This window comes from Cydia fagiglandana, chromosome 1, assembly GCF_963556715.1.
Source record: "Cydia fagiglandana chromosome 1, ilCydFagi1.1, whole genome shotgun sequence".
Lineage (NCBI taxonomy): Eukaryota > Metazoa > Arthropoda > Insecta > Lepidoptera > Tortricidae > Cydia > Cydia fagiglandana.
Genome location: NC_085932.1, coordinates 24,430,169 through 24,456,420, shown reverse-complemented (window position 1 = coordinate 24,456,420; position 26,252 = coordinate 24,430,169). Strand labels below are relative to the sequence as shown.

The window sequence follows — 26,252 nt, the reverse complement described above, 5'->3', positions numbered from 1 at the left end:
ATCGGTCTCCTTTACCCCCATTGACGGTACGTAACAATAATAAATATAAGGCGCAGAAGGCGGTAATTTTGGACACGGCGCGTATAGTACGTCGGTTCCTCACTCTGCGGCCCTGACCAAGTGACCACCGGCAGCTTGGGCCCTACCCCGCTGCCGGCGGCACCCTAGGTTAGGTTTTTTATAATGTGTTTATATGTATATTTTATTGTTTTGTAAGTGTTTTTATATTTTAGTTTTATATTGATATTATATAAATAACCTAAGTTAAGACGAAAAATAAATAAAGAGAATTATAAATATAAAAAAACTAAAAAGCGCCATTACGATAGGTATGCCCACGTGGATCTGCTATTCTGACGAGTAGAATTAGGGCCCAATATTTACATTACTCTTCATATACTTGCCATATTATTTAATTAGATGTATATTTAAAAACATATTACTAGTTACTTATATTAGTTTAGATAGATAGGTATATTTATTGAAGTTAATAAAACAAACATTAATGAATAGTATATTTTATTAATTTTCAGATTTTGTGGACATACAGTCCCCAACAACTGTAATTTTAAGCTAAGCGATTTATACCAGTATAATTAATTAGTACGATCTGTGTCGAAAATTTGTACAAGCGCACAAGAAACTCATTCAAATGGTAGGTAAGTATAAGTAAAATAAGTATAGATAACAAATATCAAACTCTACGATTTCCCTGTAGGTATTTACACAACAACATTGTTGCAGTAAAAATAATAGTCAGTATTTTATCTTCTCATATAGTGACACATCTGCGCACTTTTGCACTGAGCACTGAGTTAAAAGTGTAAAGGGGCTATGTCTGTTATAGAATATTATTGAAGCTAAAATACTAGCTATGTGTTTACCATAATTAAGGCATTATCAACATTGGGTAAAACATGATCAGTCAATTTACAAAATTAAAATTGTATGAAAATAATGAAATGAAATTCAAACATAGAGGTTTCTAAGTAGCGTAGTATTCATGCAATCACAACAATTTTTAGAAATAAAATACACTAGGAAGTAACTAAAATATTTTACTGATTATATTCAGTAATAAATATAAATCAAGTCGTTATGCGAGAAACAAATTTAGTGCTACTACTTTTTAATATTCATGTTATACAAACTTTTAGTAGGCAGTTAATAGGTAATACAACATCATTCAGAAATTTACATTTTTTCAGTAAATTAAGGTACAAGATACAGGAAGATTATAGGATTTATATTATACTCGTAGACTGAAACAAATTTTAAATACCTACCTAAATCTCGCATTTGCTAGGTCATTAATTTTTTTATCGTGGACATAGGTATCTACGTTATAAAATTGATACCTAAAAGTACTAGAAAATAAAATATTTAATTATGGCAAATAATGTATGTGTCGACAATTTGTCGTGATATTTTTAAATCATTACAGTTAAAGATTATTACAATTACGGTCGGTATAGTCGTAATATTACATACTAAGCAAACATTCACTCAGACATATAATTTTACTACATGCAATACATATGAGGCCGAGTAACAGGGGATACAGTCACTATTTAAAGCTTTTGATAGGCAATAGGTACGCAAGTATACGCACATAAGTACCTGCTATCAATAACCGATATCAACTTGATGCTCGCTCCACGCTCAGAAGATTTGTTTGAAAATCATTGCATTCGACACATACCAGCATACATGTAGGAACATGCGCCATCATTGCCATCAACAGTCTTCGGAAAAAGGGTGGACCGTTGCGTATACTTCGGTTAAATCTACTGATGTGCCGTTGGAAAGTTTCAGAAATTGCCGCATTTCCAAGCTTCATACGATGGACACGGTGAAAATGACATGATAGAACAAACATAACTCCACGGACGCTTTATCCTGTCATTATCGCGCGATAACCACGTTATCATAAACAAAATACGAACAAGAAAATGTTTAAAAACTGCTGGGCTCAATCTTTTTCCAAACATTAAATATCGGTGGTGTGGTACCTATACAGGACAATCACAAAGGATTGTCGTTACTCGTGCAGTACAAATTCATGGAATAATATATAGGCATAGCATTTGTTAATATTGATAAAATACCGCTTATATTTTAGACATCCTGGCCGAGATCCGAGATAGGTACGATGAATTAATATGTCAACTAATTCAAAGAAATAGTTAATGATTAAGAATCTGTAGTATGTACATAACACTATAACAGTACATTAATTTCCAGAATTCGTACCGCAAAGGGAACAGCTAATATCCTCCTTGGTCGTACCACAGGTATAAGTGCTACACCACCTGGCATTGGTGTTGACTGGGGGGTCGTATTATGTCGTAAATAGGCATGTCTATTTATCATCTACCGGGAAAAATATCTGAAGTTTTAAGTTTCTAGTTACTCAAGTGCCCAATTATTATCGTTTTTTTTTTCGCTAGCATCTTGTCGACTCCAACACGTACCTACACATCAATAAGAGATCCAAATGTGATTGAATCAGTAACTAATTTGATCTGTTAGTCCGATCGCCTATTGTTAGGTATTCATATCTAGAACAAGACTAATTGATATGGTTAGGTTAAAGGCATAAAGTTATTAAATTGTAAGAATGCCCATTAACAATAGTAGGAAATTGATACAATCCGTTCATATATGCTACTTGCTACAAATTGACAATCTATTCTGTGCATCATGTGCATGTCATAAATAAAATATTGATACTCATAATTCTTGTAATAATAAGTTTCTACAATAGAATACAAAACTTAAAAATAAGTATAAACTTGTACCTACCAACAAATAAAAGAAACGAAATAATACTAAAACGCATTTTAATTCGATTTCTCATCTGAAGTACAATACCTATGTAAATTATATTAAATAATGTGCTTTAGGTACTACAATATTCATTTAACTGATTAACATGGCATCGTCTTACAGCTAGGATTTACTACATCGAACCTTATCTAAAGTAACAATCCAAGGCATTTCACATAGAATACTTACCTACTTTGTAATAATTAAGTAGAAAAAAAACAACTGACCTATAAAACGTACCATATGTAATTTAGTACTTATACAAATTGTTACCTATATAATATAAACATATCTACAATATATATTTCAAATCAACTATTGAAGGAATGTTGTTAAAATTGAGCAAATACTAATACCTACATAAGAAACCTACAATGAAGTAAACAAGTATATTATTAATTGATCGGTTACGTTGTTCTTAAGCGGTCATCAGTCAGTCGCTTTACTCGAAATTAATCATTCTTCAGACCCAAACGCCTGGTTATTCGTCATTCGAAAGAAGTGTGCTGTATCTGATATGCAGGCGTCTCGGAAACGCGTGTCAGCAAATTTATCGAAACATACCTTATGACAGTTATGACAAAAAACAAATTAACTGCGTAAATATTGTACATGAAGCACAAATCAGGTTGACTGACAATATTATAAAACGAACATTAATGTACCTACAGTGTACACGCATAATTCAAAACAATGGAAATATGTCAGACTTGGTGCATATAAACCACTCACAGTTTTATTCTATAACACATGTGGTCATCACACTTGCGATGGGTAGTAAAACCTTAGCCTAATATTTTCTTTACCAGCAATTGCATAGGTATATTTCGGTCCTCCTCCTCATCTTAGCGTAATCCTGGTGGCGCGTTAAAAAGCGCTTGAATCCGTCCGCACACTAAATTCGATTTATCGACCAACGCTTAAAGTCAAAAATCTAACAACGCTTGATACAAAAGCGGCACCGCCATCGTGTGAATAAATACACATGTATCCAATTGTGTCATTCAAACGCTTTTTTAACGCGCGTTGTAAAAGCGCTCCTGCGAATGAGGCCTAAGAGTCCAGGATCAGTGTTGGACAAACAGAATATTTTCGCTATTAGTGGGTATAATATGTAGTCTAAATACCAAGATAGAAGATAATTGAGCTAAAATTTATAGTCAAAAAGATTAATATGTACCTACTCGTATATAAGTTCTGTAGTCCAAGAAGTATATTCTATTACATAAGGGTATACCTATTAATTGATTTTCTAAGTGTAGGTATCACTATAAAGTATTTAAAGCCCGTACAACATGGTTAAATATTATTACAAGTATTACAACATGATAAGTCTGTATGTTGATCTTATCCTTCTTAAGTATTTAAAATAAATATAAGGCAGTTTTCACACTGATGTAGAGTCTAGATTCGACGTTGGTGTGCTAATCGCCTAACATGGTACCGAATGAAGTATCGTGGTACAGTGATGATGTTATTTTTAAGGTTAATAGGTACATTCTTAACTTTATTTAGATAGTCGAATCGTCATCAGAGTTAAATCGAACTCGACGAGGAACTCCGAGAATTTCCAATCTTAATAGATTAGGTAATCCTACTCGTAAATAGTACTAAGTACAGTACAAAGCCTACGCAGCAAAGATATTGCCCACACCGCACTATAATAGCCATAGCATGTGATTATTCTTTAATAGAGTTATACGTTAACTAACAACAATAAGTCGTAGGTTTTAACCGCCGTCTTCCACCAAATATATAATATCTTGAAAGTAATACATCATCAGACAATACGTTCGATTTCGATCTTTAAGTAAAGAAATTGTCTCTTTGCTGATAAATAGGCAATTCCACATCTGGAGAGCGGTCGTCCAAGTCGTCCGCGTTATTTCGCTGCGGCAACTCTTCTAACGCTTTCACTGTAAAAACCAATACAACAATTGAATTACATTTTAGTCCAACTTAACCTCCCGAGTCCTGACGACTAAAATTTATAAAGGTTTCTACGGACTCCAGAATTTTACCATACATATGAATCAATATAATAAATACCTATGTCATAGTTTAGTTAAATAGATAAGTATGTCATATTCTTTAAAAATATTCTTGTCAGCCTCAAGAGGTATTAAAAGTAGTACATAATTGTACAAATATAAGACACGTCAAAAGAGAGTTAAAAGTTAAAACAATGAAAATACAAAACAAACAAATGCAACTAAATTATTATATAATTTAGGGTCTACTCACAACAAAATGCAAAAACGAAACCATGCTGCAACAGTTCTTCGAACGACCGCTGTTCTAGCCAATTTACTTACAAATTCACTTAATATGACTATAGTTAAGGATGATTTATTAATAATGAGTCTAATTTGTACGTGAGATTTGTATGTAAATGGTTTAATTATTTGCTGTTGCCAGTCGGGCCTTGCTCAGTGTTGGTTCCTGGAGAAAACGGGACAAAACAAAACAACATCAAGCAAAATAATGTTACATGCGTGGACACACGTGAACGTTAGTATCATCGACTAGTTTAGGGGTTCCCAAACTGTGCGTTGTCTCAGGGGCGTCAGAACCAGTATGCTTACTTTGCTTCCTATACATATAGAATTTAGATCTTTGTTTATAAGGTAGTCGAACATGTAAACGGACTCGCACTTCAAATAACATTGGGAACTCCTGGACTAGATTATGAAATTACCAGACAGTTACAATGTGTTGTTTTTAAGAAGAATGTAGTAGCAGAACATCCCTTCTGCTTTTTAGTTAACTTTCTGATAATTCCGATTTTTTTTGTATTTAATGTAACTTGCAAGATAAAACATAAACTAGTGCATACGAACAAACTTGAGTCATTAGCATGTCAATAGGTAAAAAATGCATCAAGTGAAGTTAAGGGGTTTAAAATTAATGGGGTTTGATTAATAAATCGTATTTCAAACAAAGTCCCAACCCTTGATTAACCAATCGGATATAAACTACATAAGTACAATAAAAGTGGTATGGTACGATTTATTAAACAAACGATAAACAATAGGATTTAAATTATATTTGCAACTCATCTGTCTTACCGGCAATGATTTTGCTCATTTCGGTGACCTGCTTGGCGAGCAGCTGGTTCATCTGCAATAAGTGTTCCCGCTGCCGCTTCTCTTCGCCGTCCGGGCTCTAAACGCGTTGTAAAAAGCAGACACATGTAGGTGTGCTAGATTACATATTTACAGCCAACATTCGAAGCTGCTAAACAAGCTTAGGTACCTATTTCGGAGGCAGAATACTTACATACTTAAGAATCTTAATAAGTTAGAAATTATAATTTAAAAAACGATTAGGATTAACTATTATTGTGTCCAATTCTTTATCCACAAGATATCTAATAGGTATTTACACGTATGATACAAGTCTGGAAATTAAGAAATTCGCAACGAGTGGTGATAAATTAAAGAGACACGAGTCGACATGGGTTGCGGATTACCTATTCGCACGTGTATCGTACGTTTTACAGTACTTACATAATTATGGCCTTTAAAATTTTAGACGTAGGCACTAAAAGTAGAACCATATATGTATGGCACTGTAAAATAATTAAAAATGTTCCTTGCATATAACAAAACAAAGATTAATAATCAGATATCTATTTCAAAACAACCTATATTTTCTGCCCCCGAAAACTAACACAAATTTTCTATAATTTAGATATCTTTTGGAAACGTTAGGTACGATGAAAGTGTGATCATGCAAAAGGAACAAAGATCACCCAAGACAACATTAAAAGCGGTGCGAGCTGATTCAACATGCGAGATGGAAAAAAGTATGAGAGAGATTTTAAAATGATGAATAAAACGTATACTTAGTTGTGATGTCAGACGTGGTAGGAAATATGTAGAGGACATAGTTGTTACATTTGCTATGTGCGATGATACGAGTAGGGAGATTTTATTAGAAATGCTATGGCTATGGTTTGAGATGGGGTAAGCGCTGCACATTCACATTTTTTTAATAATCTCTACCAGATGATGTCTACACTTAATTTGAAAGAATACTTATGGATCACAAATGTTATGATTGTACTAAACTAAACGGATGAAAACGTTATTTCATATTGTATACGTATGTTATCCGTCTAACAATCGGTAAACTTTAATAGCATTATCATGTCTGTATTTGATTTCTAAAAGCTTGTAATTAATTTACCTTGGTGTTGGGATCAGTCGACCCCGAAAGCATTTTTTTGATCGACTCAACCTTCTCTTGACGCTTCTGTTGCTCTTCGGGTGACAGTTCAGGAGGCTAGAAAAAATTAAAAAATCAAGTTGAGCAAAACAACATATTTTTACAATTATATTTTCTTGGACCTAATTCCAAATTCCTAAACATATTTTATAATATAACAATGGTAAAAACGAAAAAAGTAAGAGGGCGGGTCAAGAGACTACTTAGTTAGGCCCTTCTTATGCAGGGCTTGCCTTTACACACTACCATTAAGAATATGACTATGGACAGACTCTCGAAATTGGTTATAGATAAATGGGGTGGAATATGGATTCCACCTGTCAGATTCCCAATTTGAAAACAAAAGATTTTCCTAAAGCTGTGAAAATTTGTTTCGATTTGCCCTGCGATATTTTTCTTTTTTTTTTGTTAACGATCACGACGGCTTCGCGCGCTCCACCCAGCGACCGAGCTAGAGCACGAGTTACCTTCTCCGGGATGTATCGCTCCGGTATGAGGATCTTCTGCGGCGCGGCCAGCAGCTGGTCGATGGAGTCGGCGTAGCGCTGCGGCGGCGCCAGCGCTGAGCGCACCACGTCGGGCGGGGCGCGCAGTGCGCGCTCCATGTCCGTGTCGTCCAGCGACCGGCCCAGCTTCTGAGTACGACGAACATCATCATCATTTCGAGAAGTATATTTGTAGTCTGGCAAACCAATTTGTCAGTAGAAAAAGTCACGAAATCGAGATGTAAAATAATATATGTACTTATGTTCTAATGTCCCAATTTTCTCAAAAATTACACTCGGCTAAGCGAAACATGCACTGTCAAAAAAGGCAATAAATAAAATGTAGGTACTCTATTTATATTAAGTTAAAGTTTTATTTCGCTTGACAAGGAGGAAGAAGGTAAACGTACCGAGCGAGAGGCAAAAGGGAGACCACTGACACTTTCTAAATGTTGCAGTTTAAGAAAAGTAAAGCTCATTTAGAAGTTTGAGTATTTGGCATGACAATAAAAAAATATTTAACATGTTTCTAACTCCCACGAAATACCTAATTGCTAAAAATAGCATTCATTTTGATAAAAATGTTAGCAGCTAACCAAACATAACTGTGACAAAGCCGTAAAGAAATAAAAACCGGCCAAGAGCATATCGGGCCATGCTCAGTGTAGGGTTCCGTAGTGACCTACCTGTTTGGCACAATAGGGGGCTATTAGATGGAATCCTGTGTATAACAAGCCAAAGGGAGTATACTTACATCTTGATTGTACGCCTCCTTTGGCATTTCGTTCAATGTTTTTGCGCTTAGATGATGCGGTGCTGTGTAATGCCTTCGTTTCTCCTTCGGCACTTGCCTCCTGTGCAGAGATCCGTTCTTAGGCACGTCCCCGGACATCTCAGTTATGATTTGTTTCGCGGCCTCGCTTTTGAAGATGGGCGACAGTTCCATATGCGATCTCGTCAAGCTGCCAATGCTGCTCGTTTTCGACAGCGGATCGTTTGTCAGAGTTCTAGCGCTATCCGTGGGACTGTTCAAATATTGAGTTGAAATCGAAATAGTTTTATCGTAACCAGACTTGTCGTAACTTCTATTATAACTGCTGCTAAGTGAGGATATGTCTCGAGAATAATCATAGTTTGATAGGGACGGGCTAGATGGATATTTAGGACTAAGTTCCATGGAAGACATTTTGTCGTTCAGTCGAAGATAGTTTGGAGGTTCGGCAGGTTGAGGCTTAGAGTAGTATTCTTCAAATTTGCTAAAATCAGTTCGAGGCACAGACGAAGCTCTGGAGTAGTTGGAAGACTGGATGAGCTCCTCTTCTAAAAACTGGTCAAGGTTGGCAGTAATGTTATTGGAAGGCCAGTCGGACATAGGTTGGAGAGAACGCTCTCTATCCCTTTGTCGTCTTTCACTTTCGCGTTTCACTATGCGCACAGTTTTGATCTCCTGTTTTTCTACATTGGACAGGTTCGCTGAAAGAAAAGGTAAAATACATTAGGTACTCCCTAAATTAAAACATTATTTATTCAGTTTTTCTAATTATGTACATGACGCAAAAAATAAGAACTTACCGAATCCGCCATTTTGCATTTCCTCGCTGGTCATTGGAGACATGACGTCGTTACCCCCTCCTCTCGTGTCCACATACAGCGGTACGTCCATGTTACTGCTCTCGTAATTACCAGGGGACATGACTACGCTGCCCATGTCGTAGTCGTAGTCAGAGTTGCCGTGGTCGGTTGTATGACCTGTGTCCAAGTTGGTTTCTTGCCATGAAGAAGTTGGACGACGTTTACCTGTTATATTGGGATATTTATTAGAATCATGATCTCGAAGATACCTACTACACGAACAATGAACACTAAATCCGACTTCTGGCCGAAAGGTGTCGTGTTTGGTAGGTTCCGGGGCAAACTGCCGAATCCGACACAAGAGCAGCCGATGCAACGGAGCCACGCCGTTTTGTCGACTAAATAGTGTTTAGTTTTAAATTTATAGAATACATATGTATGTTAGTCTGTAAGATATTTGTAATATGGGCCTTGTTGGCCGATTTAAATTTCTAAATAAATAAATAAATCTATGAATGACAGTTAAAAAAATTGAGACAAAATAATAAATTGTTACCGGGTAAAGAATCGTGGGTAGTCTGCAAAGCATGTGACTGTTGCGTGAGATGCCTCACCGCCCGACTGAGCTCCTGTCGCTGGCGCTGCAAGGCCGACACCAGCTGCTGCACCCGTGATACTTCTGTAAAACGTTTACCAGGGTTCAATTTCAAATATAATAACTCTATTTCGGAATTATATTTATTTTAATTAATCCACCAAATGACAAATTTTATCAGTGACGTGACATGTGTGGCAGTTATAATCTCCATAAATTTGTAGAATATAGGTATACCGTTGAACTTAGCCGAGTTATCATTCCAAATATCAGCTTCTTACATTCTTCAGAAGTAAATAAAATAGGGTCTAGTACCTCCCAAAACATTCGTTGAGAGCCCGGAACACTCACCGCTGTCTCCCATACAAGTGAATTTCGCGGGCACAGTGAATGTCCCACTTTTATGATTTGGTACCAGTTTGCAAAAGGTATATATAAGTTGTTTTGTGTAACATTTGGAGGTTACTGACCGTCTTCGAGCATGGCGGTGGCGTGCGCGGGCGGCGGGTGCGCGGGCGCGGCGGCGCGGCGCGCCTGCAGCGCTCGCCGCAGCTGCTGCAGCTCGCGCTCCAGACGCGCGTTATCGGCCACGGTTTGCTCCAGTTTCTGAATAAATATTAAGTAAAGAGTAAAAATATTGCACCTGATTTTGTATTCGTTTTAATAAATAGCTTGCCGGTTAACTCACTAAATTGCCAATGACACACAAATTCAGGAAACAGTTGAAATTATCGGGGGTAGCTAAGATGTTTTCCAAGGTAAATTTGAATAAAATAAATTCATAAAAGTACCTAAATCCAACCATTATTTTTGCATCAATTTGTTGTATGGTGTTCGACGGGTTAACACATATCATTATTCATTATGTTACAGTCACGCTATCTACAAAGTGTTATTAACTAAAACTATGTATCTACAAATGTAATACTGGATTAGTAAATAATAATAATTATAATTAACCACGGAAGTAATAGAAGGTTCAAACAGTCCATTACCATGACTAAAATTAAATTGTAGAGCCAAAGATAGGGTGCTTAAATCTAAATTTAACACGCACTAATGCATGCACCGGTAAAAAAATTTAAAACAAGCACAAAATTGTTACAATCTCATTACAGAATAGCTGCCCAATTATAAAATTATTCATGTGTAACAACTCGCAACGATCTATTTTTTACAATAAAGTCATGCAGTAGCGTGTGCTAACAAAACTTTAAAAATAATAAAATATGTGCATGGCATAGATGAAAACCTTATAAACCTTAGAATTAAGTGCCAGCATAGCGTGCACTCGGGCCAGCTCGGCCTCCAGCGACCCGCTTCCCAGCTCGGGCACGGCCGACACACGCTGGTTCGTGATGTGTGACAGATCGCTTCTGGTTTGTACGCTGTCTAGTTTACCACGAACACCTGAAATATTACAATTGTTTCTTTAAATTAATAAATATGGGACAGTTTTACACAAATCGAGCTCAGTAAGCCCAATAAGGCTTCTGTTGTGGGTACTAGATGACGATATAGAATAATATAGATAAATATATTATCTGCGATGAACACATAAATAAATGCCCTTACCAGAATAAGAACCTGAAACTTTTTGCTTCGTACGCATAGTCACTACCGACTGCCTAGGAGGTCGTTATTTAATTGTAGTTTATTACGAACTATGTAATTTTGGTTTTAACGACGTTGTTATAAGAGATAGAGTAATAGATAGTTTTCTGCAACTGATCAGAATAGAGGTTAAGAAGTTTTAGTATTACCTGTAAGTAAAGATTCGATTGCGTCTTTATCAGTCCTAAGCCCCTGCAAAATGGCGGCTTCATCGGCTAGCTCTTGTTCTAAAGCCCACAATTCAGCCACTCTCGCTCTAGCAGCTTCTGTTTCAAGTTGCTTTCCTGCTGCAGCACTCTCTAACCATCTGAAATAATCCACCAGATTTGTCTTTAGTTTATAGCCCAGCTGGCAAGAGTACAGATATTTAATTAGTTTACACAGGAATGCCTAATACATTCTTAACTAAGAATGACAAAAAATTTCATCATATCCGTATAAAATCCAAAATTTGTATGTAGATGAAGTACCTTTGTTGTTCCAGCGCATGTTCTGCAAGAACTTTCTGCCTCAATCTCTGATTTCTCTCAAGCCGCTCGACTGTGGATCCTGGCCTATTGTACAAGGAGCCCAATTTCACCATATTGTCCACCAACTGTACAAGCGGCTTGCTCTTTTCGTACTGATGTTCTAGTTCCATTAGTTGCATTTTCAAATGCTCAAGTCTTTGCAGACTCTCTTCTCGCTCCATAGCTTTCAGAGAACTAAGGCAGTCCTGAAAATAATTGTGGCATTCAAATACTACATACAAGCAAGACAAACGTGACAAGCAATCATAACAATAAATCCAATAATTAGAGTCAGACCGAAATAAGTCTGCACCAATTTTGATAGCACACGCAGTACAAATGGTATTTTAAACTTAGTAATCCTATGAAATTTTGACGTATAAATAACACTTGCCAGTGCAAGAGCAACGATTTTGATAGCACACGCAGTCGTGTGCTACCAAAATCGTGGCAGACTTACATCGGTCTGACTCTATCAAAATTAAACTTCAAATCAACTGTGCCTTTAAAAAAAATTGTAATGCGTAAAAAAGTAAATATTAATAAAAGAAATATAGCGCTAAAGACCTTGATACTATTAATTTGAGCACAGCACTGTTCGATGGCTCGATGAGTAGCTGCATGTCGTCTTCGTAATTGAATCAGAAGTAACACCAATTCTTCGTGAGTTCGACCAAGAAGTTCCCCAGCCGTGGGCACTTCACCCAACTGCTGACCCGATTGCTGTTCCCTTTGCTAATATCCCAACATAGAACAACGGAACAAAAAAAAAGATAAAACAAAACGAAACAAAAGCAGTGAAACGTGAAAAAAAAACAAAGACAACACAATGAGATCTAGTGATGTAAACATAAAATTTTCATGAAGAGCTGAGTGACATCATACCATGTCGTCTTGTTCAGTGTTTCTTCGAACTCTAGGACTAACCGCTCTAATTGGCTGCTGTGACGCTCTAGACGGAGATCTACCCGTTGCCCATGACTCCTCTGCCACGTTTGAGATTCTTAACTGTAATATAAATGTAGAATTCCCATTAGACACTAATAAATATAGGCAAACCTAAACGCTTATTGGGTTTGTTAGGTTAACTTACATTCTGTTGTGAAGCTGTCAGATGTTGCGAGCCGTATTGGTCATTAGTTGGTTTTTCTTCCACCCATCGAACTCTGGGGCTCACGGCCCGCACAGGTATATTACTATCTCTGTTACTTCTTCCAATAGATGTATTACTTCCGAGAAAAGCTTTATTAGACAACGCTTGTTGATTTGAATTATTTGTGCCCGATTCCATGTTATTGCCAGTAATTGCCATTGAAGCTAAAATAGAGAACCTTATTAATAATTCCATAAGGCTAAGTCTGCAAATAAGTACGACATAATTAGAGATGTCGGTGAAAACATGATAAAGTGTATGCAACATATCCCGTTTAGTTAATTGACCAAGATGTTGACAAAGACTAGTTATGTACAGTAGGTCACTAGGAAATATTAATGGTGTGCAACCGCCAACATAATCCAATAACTTATTAGTATTATTGTGCCACTTAAAATGAATGAACCGCTGCTGTACAGTCCATATAGCATGCTGAAATATTCTAAGCACCTTATCGTGTTTTAACCTTTCAACATTAATTACCTATAATACGCTGTGTGCAATAAACTTTGTTTATTAACACAACTTAAAAATGACTTTGCTTTGCTGACAATTGTAATATAAATGTGACTTACATAAGGTACCATATGGGAGCAGAGTGCTAGAGGATACCTTCATTGCTAGCACTGTCAGCCCCACTGTCCGTGCTACACAGCGCGTCCCCTGCGCCCGCGCGGCCGCCCGCTCCCCGCACACGACCCATTCCGCCTTTCATAAGCCCACTTGACATTAGATCCCACTGTCGAAGCTTTTCCCTATCAATTTCAAACTTCTTTTTACCTTTAATGGCAACTTTACAACTAACGGTCTTTGGTGATGTAAGTGAGTTACTTAATGATTCCACAGCGAGTTGTTCATAAACTCCTTCGTCAGACGGTTCTAGCAAAGATGCGCCAGTATTTTGCGCCAAACTAACATAAACATCATTATCACCAACTTTGTCTTGTTCTTCAAGACAAACATTATGAATATTATTATCTCTACGCCTTAAAACTTGGTTTTGAATATCGCAGTTAACGTAGGTCACGTTACGACTTATTTTTTTTACGCCATCTTTTTTTATCCGCTTAATACTATTCATGGCGCAAACGTCGACACTAGTCCGTCCTGTTGGCACTATAGTTGATTCCGTTGTAACCGTGTCCAAGTCATCCATAGATCTAGCATGCCTGTGTGACACTCTTCTTAAGTTGTCCCTCCACAAAGAATCTTCTTCCCAGTGTTTTTCACCTTGGCACATGATATTTTCATAAGCACTCGCTTCTGCCTCTGCATCATAATAAACTGTATTAGAAGATGTACCACTGCAGTGCGACGACATACTCGCAGTTGAAAGTTGTACGGGAGAACTTATATTCAAAGTGCTACGATTATCATTGTTAGACTCCGGAGAAGAACTATCCAAAATGCTGCTACCGGAAATTCTTTTACAACTTAATTCAGACATCAATGACAAAGATTCAGGGATTTTAGAATGTTTTCCACCTGACGATTCATAAATATTTTTTAAATCTATTTCAGGATCTTTATCTGCTGCACTTAAAAATTCAACTGAAACACTTCTTGCTGTTGCTGCTAATTCAAAATGATGATCAGTGGCAAATGCTTGACCTTTTCGTATAGGATTATGTATATGGGAAATTTCATTTTTCTTGTGAAGGGGACCTCTTCGGCGTTGATTATTTAATTTTCGATGGAGATTAGTATTTTTTAAGTAATGCGATGTTGGTAGTACGTTAATATGCTCCTGAGAAGATAGATCTGAATAGTAATACGGAGCGCTGTGTTCCGTAGAGCTCTCTCTACTATGAAAACCAGTAGTGCTAGAGGAAGCGTTAGTATCCACCCCCGCAATAAGTGGTAGTTTCTCACATTCAAAGTCCTTTATTTTATCACATGACACGTCTTTATTCAAATTCTTTGCGAGAATTTTTTCCTCGTCATAATCTTTACAGTAATAAGATATTTGGGATTTGGGCATCAACACCGAGCTGCACGAAGTTTGAGTATCCGTCAAATGCATATGACATTTTTTGTTCGTACTAGCCACTGGCGTACTGGAACATCGTGTATGCAAAATGGTTGGTAAATTAACTGCTTGATTGACATTATCTTTATAAATATTGCACTGGTCATCAGTATTATTTAACGAAATATTTCGGTTATTACTATTGTTAAAACTGGAATTACTGGGACTAGGTTGTAAATTATCTAAGTATCGATCTAAATCTATATTTGATGCGCAATCATTATGAGTGCGTATTCCAGATCCTTCTAATTCAAATAACGAATCATCTGAGAGAGGTCTTCTTTTCATCATAATTTCCAAATCTCTATACGAATTAGAGTGCCGTAATTCTATTGCAGATTCACTTCCATTCAAACTTGCAACTTCTGATGAATTATTTGATTGTGTCATTTCAAATTTGCTGCTAATATCGGATTCTAATGACAACCTTGATGAACCTCTGTCTGCATTGTAACTTTTTAGGGAGTCAGATTCTATACTACTAGAATTCTGTCGTTCAAGAATGGAATTTCTTAAAACATTATTTTGCGCATCGTTTGCTTTATTTCTCTCGAGTGTCAAACTAGCCCTGCTACTACGCGCTTTCTCACCTCTAGAGAGTGTGTCATGAATAGAGGTTCGACTTCCATATATCATTAAAGATGTTGTTCTCCTCTTCGCTGTGTTCATTTTTTGATTTTCACTAGTCAACATTTTCAGAATTGAATTATCTTGAGACATATCTGACTGATCCAATTTATCCAAAATGTATTTTGACAAAGCATCATCGGACAGCTCGCCACACGGGGGAGGTGAACTTGGTACTGGAGGAGGTAGAAAAATCTCGCTATCAGAACTATCTTGAAGATCTAATACGTTACTACTGCTACTACTCAGATAATACGAAGCGGGTCTGAATGTATCTGATATACTGAATCGATTAAAAGGACTATCTAATGATATTTCTTTAGATGCTTCATCGTCTGCATCTGAGCAATAGCTTTGTTTTTCTCCAGTCTTTGATGACTCTTTTAATATTTTATCGGCTTTTGAAACTCTTTTTAACGTGTGATCCTTAGTATCAGCAAAATGAGACGCAGTATCTAACGAAGCTCTTCTCACTGTCACCGCATCTGTAGTCATATCAGATGAACTTGTATCACCGGCTAAAACATTAGTCAATTCCATGTATACAGGTTCAACTCTGCCATTATTAACACAAACTATTTCGTATGTTTGCAAATCATCATCATCATTTCCCAAGTTCATTTCAACGTATGGATTATCCTCATAGGACTGAGGCATTGTCTGATCAAACACGCTCAAGTTTTGAATAATTACTTTGTGGGCAGGTTCTACAGTGGATACCTTTCGTGGACTCATTGGCAAATAATGCTCTTCACCTATAGTTTGTACAGGCGGAGTTTCAGACTTATTATGGCAGTTTTCTTTAGACATACTTGACTCATTTCTTTCAGGTAAATTTTTGGTATCTTTATCATTACGTTTCTCATCAACAACACTCTCTGCTTCTAACAGTACCTCATCTAAATCGTTATCGGTATACTCAATTTGTGCTTCAGATTCCGCCTCACTTTCATGAGTTTCGTAATCATCTTCTGACTCTGGTTTGTCACTTGCTTCCATGTTTGATATCTCTGCGCTTTGATTAGTATCTTCATTATTATTATCAGGAACGTTATTTTGGCTTCGTGTGATATCTTCCGGGTTAGATATAGTACGAACATTTTCATAGGCATTTTCAGTAGTTTGATTATTAGTGTTTACTTTAATATTTTCTTTGGCTTTATCTCCTAGGAGCCCAACTGCATTTGCGGCAAGGGGTGCGTGCGGGGATATAGGCTCAGCTACGATGGGACTTATAACATTTTCTTTTTGGGACCTTCCTGCCTGCATATTTCTCAGTTTTTGCAGTTCAGTACCCGGTGTGTCTTCTGAGGTGCAAATATAAAATAAACCGAACATTACATTCAAGTCGGTATACATCAATTTAATGTTTTGCACATGTTGTTAGTAAGTTTCTTTGACTCGAATGTTAGAATAAAAAGTTTCTACTCAGTATATGCCAGAGGAAATGAATATGTTTAACCCACCACCGATATAAATCTTGATATGATATCTTGTTAGTTCCACTAAGTCCCAGCAGGCAGGAAGGTACCTTTCCGCAAAGCGAAGTCATCATAACACTACTGCAATGTTTAGTGTATAAGATAAAAAGTATAATAATGCATAATAAGTACATAAGGATAAACATTAAACAATTTGGTTATAGATATTGGAATATATAACATTTGTAATATTATTATTTAGTTATTATATAAGTAGTACTTAAATTGATCAAAACATCCAAATTAACACGTAATCAGATCGGTAATGTCGGGTAACTATACTTGGTCAAGCAAATCTTGTCAGTAGAAAAAGGCGGCAAATTTAAAAAAAGTAAGCGCGAAGGATTATGGTCTCATAGAAAATTTGAATTTCGACCCTTTTTCTACTGACAAGATTTGCTTGCCCAAGTATATACAAATATATAAAACATATACAAACCATTTACAATAAAAGTAATCCTTGCGTATAATAATAGCACGTAGGACTAAATTTTGATTATATACACCATATTCCTAGTATTTATATGTTTACTTAATAAATTCGTTCATGCAACGAATATTCTGTCAATTAGGTATATAGCATGCTCATTTTAAGGTATAACTGGATTTTTTTAAAGAGTCCGTAAATCATATACTTAAAGAGCTTTCCCTACCATCCGGACACCTTAAAAAAATTCAAACCATACCCGTAAATTGATTTGGATTATAGAACAAAAAGTATATCAACATTCTAAATTAAATTTGTCGCACATGCTAATATGGACAGATGTACAAGTTTATGCTAGAAATAAATCGAACGATCAATTTTATTACTAACCTTCATCATCGGAAGAATAGCTGTTATATGACGAATTAGCGTAGGTCTTCGATTTGTAGTCTTTTAACGACTGTCGGCTCTGATTCAGAGACCGCGCCAGAGAGATAGTGGCTGGAGTACTTTTGCGTGTTAAAGGTGATTGTAACATGCGCTGTTTCCATTCCAATAATCGCTTCATTGATTCCTCTCGCTAAAAAAATACATGTAATTTAATAAAAAAAGTCTGAAAAGATGTGTAGCTTACAGTATTATCTTAAATTGTACCAAAATTTAAAGAAAATAAGTACGGAAATTCGTGTAATAAATTAAATGTATATAAGTAGTTGAACTACTCGTATACATCATCGGTAAGTTTCGGAGCTTATCGCGTTTAAATAAAATAATTATCTTATAATTTTGGGTCTCTGCAATTTTAATCAATCATCGCCAACCTGCAGAGAATTCCTATACAAATATGTAGGTCGTATACCAAACTTTTACTAAGGGACCAAACTAACAACGCGAATAAAAATTACTGCATGCTTAATACATTTAGCGAATCATACGTCAATGTTTTCTATGCAACTGCAAACCTTTTTCGCGACTTCGGAATTGGCCCAAAAAAAAAATTTTTTTTTTGATAAAAGTGTTTTAATATGACTTCAGTCAGAGTATGGTATAAGTACATAGTACATAACAAAATAATATGGTGTAGATAATTACCTGTTGTACTTTCTTCTCACCCTCTCTTTCAGGAGCTGTTGAAGGTAATCGTGCACTTGCGGATCTCATGAAGCCTTCGGCGTTTGTATCTATTCTGTTAATACCCTTGGCATAGCCACTTATATTAGAACCATCACTCATAACACTTCCACTTCTATTAAGGTAATCTTTAGGATCTTTATTCTTCAACGTCCAGTTTGAATTCAACGTTTCATTGTATTTCAAATGGTTGCTTATGTTGTCGCCGTTATTCCTAGGACTGACAAATTCGGTTTCATAATTATTGTTCGTAGTGTGTGAGTATGGGGAATGTAGTTGTTTTTCTGCCAGACCACTTGCGTATTTTGCCAAAGGAATTTGTATATTGCGGGGTCCCAAACCCTGCTGTAAATATTGAGCACTTTGGCGCATTTTTTCCGCATAACTTTCTTCTGAATAGTATCTATCTGAACTAGGGTCATATGAAGAGTTGATATCTAAACTAGATTTAGGCCTCTGTGGCTGCCTCGGTACATTACTGGCAGTTCGATTTGCCATGGATCTATTGAGCATTTCATTCTTAGATTCATATTCAAGAAAATCTGCGCTATGGGGTCTTGGCATTTGGGACTGAATCCCACTCGATTGCATCTTTTTCCTGCGTAAGACTGAAGGGCCGCTAAAAGATTTTTCTTGAGACTGAAATAAAGAGGAATGTTTAGACCAGTTCGAAGTCAAATGAATTGTTATTTAAGGGACAATAAACTCTATTCTGTTAGGTATAAAGCACAAATAATCATACTTACATAATTTCCAATGGGGTCTTGACTTTGCTGTTGTAGTTGACTAGAATGATTGGGTGCATCCCGTAAGATATTTGGAGACTTTGCATAACTTTGACCGTAATCATTTTCGGTACCATATGTAGCATACACGTCTTCGTAGTCACCGACTTTATCTTTACTGTATGCGGACATAGTGGTAGACCGACCATATGCATCGGGCGTTCGCCTCTCTATTAATAAGCGTTCATTGATTGCACTTCCTGACCTACTAGGTCTTGCGTTCAACTCTCCATAAACATCTCGACTGTATTGTCCCATATCCACATTTGAAGAATTATTTAAACGCGTTTCTGGGTACGGATCATTGGTTTTCGATTGGGCCCGTTCTTGTTCATAATTTCGACTGTTCTTATTTTGCATATCAATGTCTCTAGAACTTTCTGTTTGTGGTGTTGTATCCTGCAGGAAGGGATTGGACTGGGGTTGTCGATCGTATATTTGCTCTTGTTTAGATTCTTGTTGCGTTCTGCTCCTAGTATCAAAGTAAGGGGAGTTAGGCGTGGTCTTATACATGGAAGTTGAGGTACTAGGTTGTTTGTTTTCTAATCTGTCGGTTACGGTGTTTGTCAGAGGCAGAGACAGGTGGTGGGTGTCGTATGGTCGTTTCGTCGGGTATTGCGGCGGCGCCGGGGGCGACTGTGGGCTCCGAGTGTATATGCTCTCTTGATTTGGACTGCTCGGGTAATTGTGTTCCTGGTAGCGTGTATGACTAGTGCCTTGGCTGTAGTGTGATGCTGGCTGTTTGAGTAGGTCGTAGTTTGGATCATATCTGGAATGTGTCGTTGAGTACGTTTACGATTATAAACAAAGACATTTAGTGTCAAACTAAGTCATAATTCATAACAATTCTAATAATTAGAAACTTACATATCCGAGCTTGGCGAGTTGTATCCTTCATTTGAGCGTCGCGGTTTTGGTGGCGCATTTGCATATGTGGGCCCGGGAACTTCATCCTCCTGTGATAAAACACAAATTGTACATAATCACCCAACTATATTCACTGATCGGTTGTTTAAAAAACGGTTTTTGCCTATTATTGATTAAGTAATTAATTAATAAAACGTTTTACGACTAGATCCAGTTAGATGTTATTATACAGCGGTCGCATATTATCTGCAGTTAGAACCATCGTAATCGCTGTCCTTGGTTCCGCTCTGGCGAACTAATTGTCGATCACTTGCAGCGGTACATGTCGCGCACATAATAATACCCACCTCTGTTTTTGCAGCTGCCCGTTCGCTCTGCTTTTGTGGTTGGTCACTGAAAATAGACGATCTAAAATTACTTTGTTAGCTTCGAAACCACCGTTATGGCCTTGGTATTGAATCCCTATACTTAGGGCGTTACGACGTGGGCGACCCGGCATAATGCTAACAAGGCGGTGGTAAAACAAAACAATCCTTGCCCGTTTATTTTATTAGCCGTGCGTCGGTCTATTCGTTTACAATGCTTACTTGTACCCTATTCTTTGACTTAGCATTTATTATACAGTAAAGATTTATACGGCCATTTAAATAAAACATTTACAAACAACGCACTGCCTAAACCGTTGGAGGTATGAGGAGCTTTAATATGCAGCGTTTTAAGTCCAACCCCTAAACTTTGTAGTTAAATCTCCTGAATAGATTTTATTCTTATTTTAAATGGGCAATAAATTAGTTTGACAGTTTTTAAGGACTTTTACATGTTAGCAACTACTGTTACTGTTAGGTGCAGTTAGCTGCGAAATTGCATGGAGAAATTATTAATGAATTCATTGATAAAGTCGCCATGCACTTTTGCGGCTCAAGATCGCGTAAAGTTTGTAAAACCTAATATTTTTTTGTCTTAGTTGGCGATTTTTAATCGCATAAGTATACCAAATCCATTTCTTTTGAGAAACAAAGTTTTTAAATCCTAACCCCGTTATTCATAAACGCGCTACAAACCTCAATTAGCTAATAATCGTTTGTCTCTATCTGTTATTATGACTTATGTATTTGAAAAAAAAAAGGAATAAAACATAATTTAACTAAAACAGGCCCGTAAAGTTTTATGGATAAGGGGATAAATGAATATTTATCTAGGTTAGGCCTTTCAGTTCTATAGCAAGATTCTGAAATATCTTACTTGGGGCTCTGCATGAGCGCTGCCATAGTCAGCGCCTTCACCCACTTCAGCATGGCCTCCTGGTCGGGAGCGCAGAGTATGTAAGTGCGCATATTGGCATGCTCTAGCTTGAAAGCGAATTTCCGGAGTACTTTATCCTCGGCGGTACAGGCTGACACCTTATATGAAGGAAGTAGCACGGATCCAAGGAGCTTCTCTTCATCATGACCTGCAATTAAACAATAATAAAATGACAAATCACATAAGCAGAGCGGCTATTTATTACAAAACATGTCTAAGGTAGGGAAGTAGTTGTATCATAATAAATAATTTATTTCGACGTAAACAATATATCAATATATGGAGGAGACAGTAAGAGTTACATACGTTATTGAAGCGAGCTATAATAAAAAATATTTTCGATAAGGTACTTGACGAAAAACACTTACTTTTGTAATAAAATAAGCAGTACTCCGATAAGACAAACCATCTCTTTCTCCACACTTTTAATCCATCCGACCCCTGCTTGTACAGAATGCCCGACATGGTTACTGGGGCAGAAGGTAATCGTTGTGCTATAGGCGACCGTAAAGCTTGAGTCCCACCGCTGCTTCTTCTGCTCTCCGAAGAAGGTGACTTTATACTTGGACTACTGGACTCGCTGGATTTCATTGGTGAAACCACACCAATATTACTCTTTTGACTTTGATCCGAAGGCGGAGACTGACTCTTTCCTTTATCGCCTTCCGATTGTCTTCTATATCTCTCTGGCTCCCTAGAATCAGTTTGCTGATTGGGCTGCCATTGCTGATCGGTATATTGCCTGCTTTGTTTATCATTTTCTCTAAATTCATTATTTTTTGCGTACCTATCAATATCTTTCTGTATATCGGTACTACTATACTCCTTGAAATCATTTTTACTACTATATCTATCTAAGTCTCTATAAGAGCTATCAGAGTATATACTATTTTGCAAGTTCGGAGGTGGTTGTACGCCATGAATTTGTTGGAGTAGCATCTGCCTCTCAGCAAACTTCTGTTGTTGATGCATCTGCGCCTGATTTTGGTAGTGCAGTTGCTGTTGCAACTTCATTTGCTGGATTTCGTTGTACTGTCTTCGTAATAGCTCTGTATTACTATGCGGTCCTATTCGACTTGAATATGGAAGGTACGGTTTAGAGCCATATTGATTTGAATTGGGTCGATACATCGGTTGATGATTTTGGTATATTTGGTTGGTATCTTTCGGTGGGTTTCGTTTTAAATAGTCTTGATATACTTCAGCATTATATCCTTTAGGAATATTGTGAAGTATTTCGTTATTTACATTATTGTCGGTGTGTAATTCTGTTCTTTCTAACCTAGGAGGCGATTGTGGGTAATTGTAGTTATCGTTAACTCCGTATTGCCTAGCATAATCTTGATTGTAACCAGTTCCATATAACTCGTGTCTGTTTTCGAGAAGTGGTGAACGGGCATCTATGTTAGAATGATATTGACTTTGTAGGAGTTGGTGCATAACGCCATTTGGTGGAAGCTGGCCAGGTTGCGGGGAAGACAGGTGGGTTGCGACAGCAGGGTGATGCTGGTTGTAGATTTGATCAGGATGCACGTGTTGCGCCATCAGGTGCTGCTGCATCAGCGGCTGCTGCGTAGCGGGCACCTGCTTTTTGTTCTCCATTTGGAATTGTGATTGTGCAATTGGGGGGTCAAGCCTGAAACAAATAAAAGATAACATTATTCATATTGTACTTGTTTACCAACGTACTATAATAAGTAACTGTAATTTGTATGCAAACCACGAAAGTCCGCCTGATGAGAAGCTTAGTCTTCCCAATATTTCTTTATGGCGCAGAAACGTGGACGGTGCGTCTGAAAGACCGACGCAAAATTGACGCACTCGAAATGTGGTGCTGGCGGAGACTACTGCGTATTCCTTGGACTGCGTTTCGGACCAATGTTTCGATCTTGGAAGAACTCAAAGTGAAGGAGAGATTATCGTCGACTGTTCAAATACGAATCCTCAAATACTTCGGGCACGTTACACGAAACCAAAACTCCATGGAACGTCTCGTTGTCCAGGGACGAGTTGAAGGCAAGCGGTCACGAGGTCGGTCACCTACGCGCTGGACAGACCTGATAAAATCTGCGACACAAACCACCATAGTCCAATGTTCCCGTAACGCCGAAGACCGTGGCAAATGGAGGCACATTGCGAGGGCTGCGTTATCCACAATAGATACGTCTCATCATACAACCACGACCACTCTGTCAAGAGTGAACGACTGAGGAGGAGGAATTTGTATGAGATTAATATTAGGTACATAATACATCAGTCATAATATACTATATAAAAAGGTGGATACCTAACATACTAAATAAAAAAATCCAAAATTAGTGGGGGTATTAGGCGCGTCCACCGTAAAGAGGCAATCAAATCGAACTGCTTCATCGATAGAAGCGTTATCGTCGTAGGCTTGATAAGCTGCGTGTGTGGAGGAGTTAAAGAAACTCATACATTGCGTGTTACAAGAAGTTGCTTTGAGAAATATGATCAACCCAATTTTATTCAATCTTACAGTAAGATGTCCAAAACGGTTCCTTACTAATAGGTGAATAGCCAATGCTTTACGTATTTATATCCCAGTACGATTATTATCGGTGCATATGCCTCTATCGTACAATTGTACTTACCTACCTATTAATTAAACAATTTAGTATCGATCTACGTTGTACAATTGTACATATACTCGTATAAACGATTTTGGTAAGCAGTAAAAATTATACAGTACACGTCGGTGTACCTACTGATGACTGTAAGTAGATATAATAGAGAAGAGATCTTATTTAGTATATTTATATTCAATATCATAGGCTAATAATCATAGTTTAACTACTTATCTTTTGAATACTTATCTTATATTAAGTAACCTGATAAAAACTAGGCAATGGCAATCAACAACACAAATTAACACTTCGTAGTATAATCAACACGGAAGAAAGTATGAGCGCGCCGTGTGATAATCAATAATATAATTCTGACACGCATAGGTACCTTCTCAATACTTCTCATAATCCGTCTAAGTTAAATGGAAAGGCTATAGTTTTTGTATTTAAGTAGGTATTTATTATACAATTTATTATTACACTAGAATCAATAAAATAAGCATTTAGGTAGGTATACAAATTATTATTGTACTAGAATCAATAAAATCACACTCTTGAACCTAGATTACCAATATAAAACCGTATGCCTACAGTACTACAGAACTCCATGCTCCGCCGACTTCCCACGCTTATCGAACGCCGATAAAAATAGGGGAGGATCGTGAGAATTTGCAAATTTTGCACTGACTTATTGGTGGGTATTAAACACAGAACGACTTATTGTAATAAGGTAGTATTAAATATGCAATATAAGCCAATTTAAAATATTAGGTAAGTATACAACTTACACTCTGTCTTTAATAGGTACATAGGTACCTAGGTAGCAGTGGCGGCAGCGGCGGCGCGTCAAACATATCCATAGGCAAGCCGGGGCTAATTTGTCTAACATATTTCCTTTACAACTCTGCTCAAACGTCCAAGAACAGGCAAGCCGGTGGTAATCGGCTTTTATGGACGCGCCGCCACTGCTAGGTAGTTAGTCATACATATCAAATATGTCATCATGTCATCGCAATGATAACATTTGCAGGCCAGATATTATCAGAAAGAATGACTTAATATTTTCATTAGTTTGTTGCATTCCTATTGTCTATTTATTTGTTAAATTTTATTGAGTGAATGATATCAATTTTAGTGTGATGCGATTGGTGTCATTAGTTCATTTTAAGTGTATCTCGATCCTATGTATAATTAATCAGATTAACGTACGACGTGGGTATTACAAAAGGATTGAATATAATACGGAAGTAAATTGATAAAGTTAAATATAAGGCTGTATAAGTACATCACATACATCAGTGTTACTCTTACTTTTATATCCGGCGCGAGAACTAGCTGGCGGGCTAAATGACCGGAAGCCACACGGTAAGTATCTGGCGCGCTGTCAACTAATAAGGAGAAACTGCAGCGGGCCAGCTAAGTGGTAGGTAGAGAGATCAATACTCTACACGATAAAATTCTAAACCAGCAGTTTCTAACCTTCTCTCGCAGAACTTAGATAATAGGAGCCAATATTTGTTTTGACTGCTGAGCCAGACTAGATTTAAGGCAACTATTTAGCATTCGTGAATGATGCCATAAGCTGTAGTCCCAAACTTCTGAGTACTTATCATCTTATCTTCAATCTTGAAATGCATTTGCCTGCTATCCTGCCTTGGCCATACTCTGAAAAGCTCTTCGCTTAAGTGCGTTCGCATCGTTTCTGTAAGAATCAGTAGGTACCTACTCTCTGGTACTTAAAATATTAAAACAATTTGTTATCTATAATTATAAGATATACTCTACTGGTGTGAGAAGCAAAGCGCGGTGATTAGTTGAGAGATGCTGCATATATTTAGTTTGTAGGTACGGCAATGTCAGTCCACACGTCCGTCCGTCCTGCCGGACTTCCTCGGTGCCGCTAATGAATCATGTCAGTCATGATGAGCGCTCTGGCAACGGAAATATATATGGTTGTCAGTATTTTGTCTTTTTGCGTCTCTATATTATTTCTACACCGAACTTCTAATTTTTTGGCTTCTAAGGGCT

General features: G+C 37.2%; 1 protein-coding gene across 6 annotated transcripts in view; it reads right to left on the bottom strand.

The window, feature by feature from the left end:
• Window positions 1-502: 502 nt before the first annotated feature.
• LOC134666917 (uncharacterized) overlaps window positions 503-26,252 on the bottom strand; it is a 55,832-nt gene continuing 30,082 nt past the window's right edge. For 2 of the 6 annotated variants that reach the window (XM_063524223.1, XM_063524231.1), the window contains exons 2-10: window positions 22,005-23,272; window positions 21,577-21,784; window positions 20,682-20,727; window positions 20,335-20,423; window positions 19,429-20,236; window positions 18,644-19,321; window positions 17,942-18,131; window positions 13,563-16,950; window positions 13,026-13,151 (exon numbers count right to left, since the gene is read on the bottom strand). In XM_063524223.1, coding sequence (XP_063380293.1) covers window positions 13,589-16,950; window positions 17,942-18,131; window positions 18,644-19,321; window positions 19,429-20,236; window positions 20,335-20,423; window positions 20,682-20,727; window positions 21,577-21,784; window positions 22,005-23,272 — 6,649 coding nt within the window. In that variant the 3' untranslated portion in view covers window positions 13,026-13,151; window positions 13,563-13,588. Of the gene's footprint in view, window positions 4,746-5,073; window positions 5,272-5,897; window positions 5,995-7,020; window positions 7,117-7,526; window positions 7,695-8,298; window positions 9,018-9,116; window positions 9,342-9,672; window positions 9,796-10,181; window positions 10,318-10,963; window positions 11,122-11,474; window positions 11,633-11,795; window positions 12,041-12,401; window positions 12,570-12,719; window positions 12,843-12,927; window positions 13,152-13,562; window positions 16,951-17,941; window positions 18,132-18,643; window positions 19,322-19,428; window positions 20,237-20,334; window positions 20,424-20,681; window positions 20,728-21,576; window positions 21,785-22,004; window positions 23,273-26,252 lie in introns of those variants that run through there. The other 4 variants (XR_010098565.1, XM_063524237.1, XM_063524243.1 and 1 more) reach the window with 4 other exon arrangements.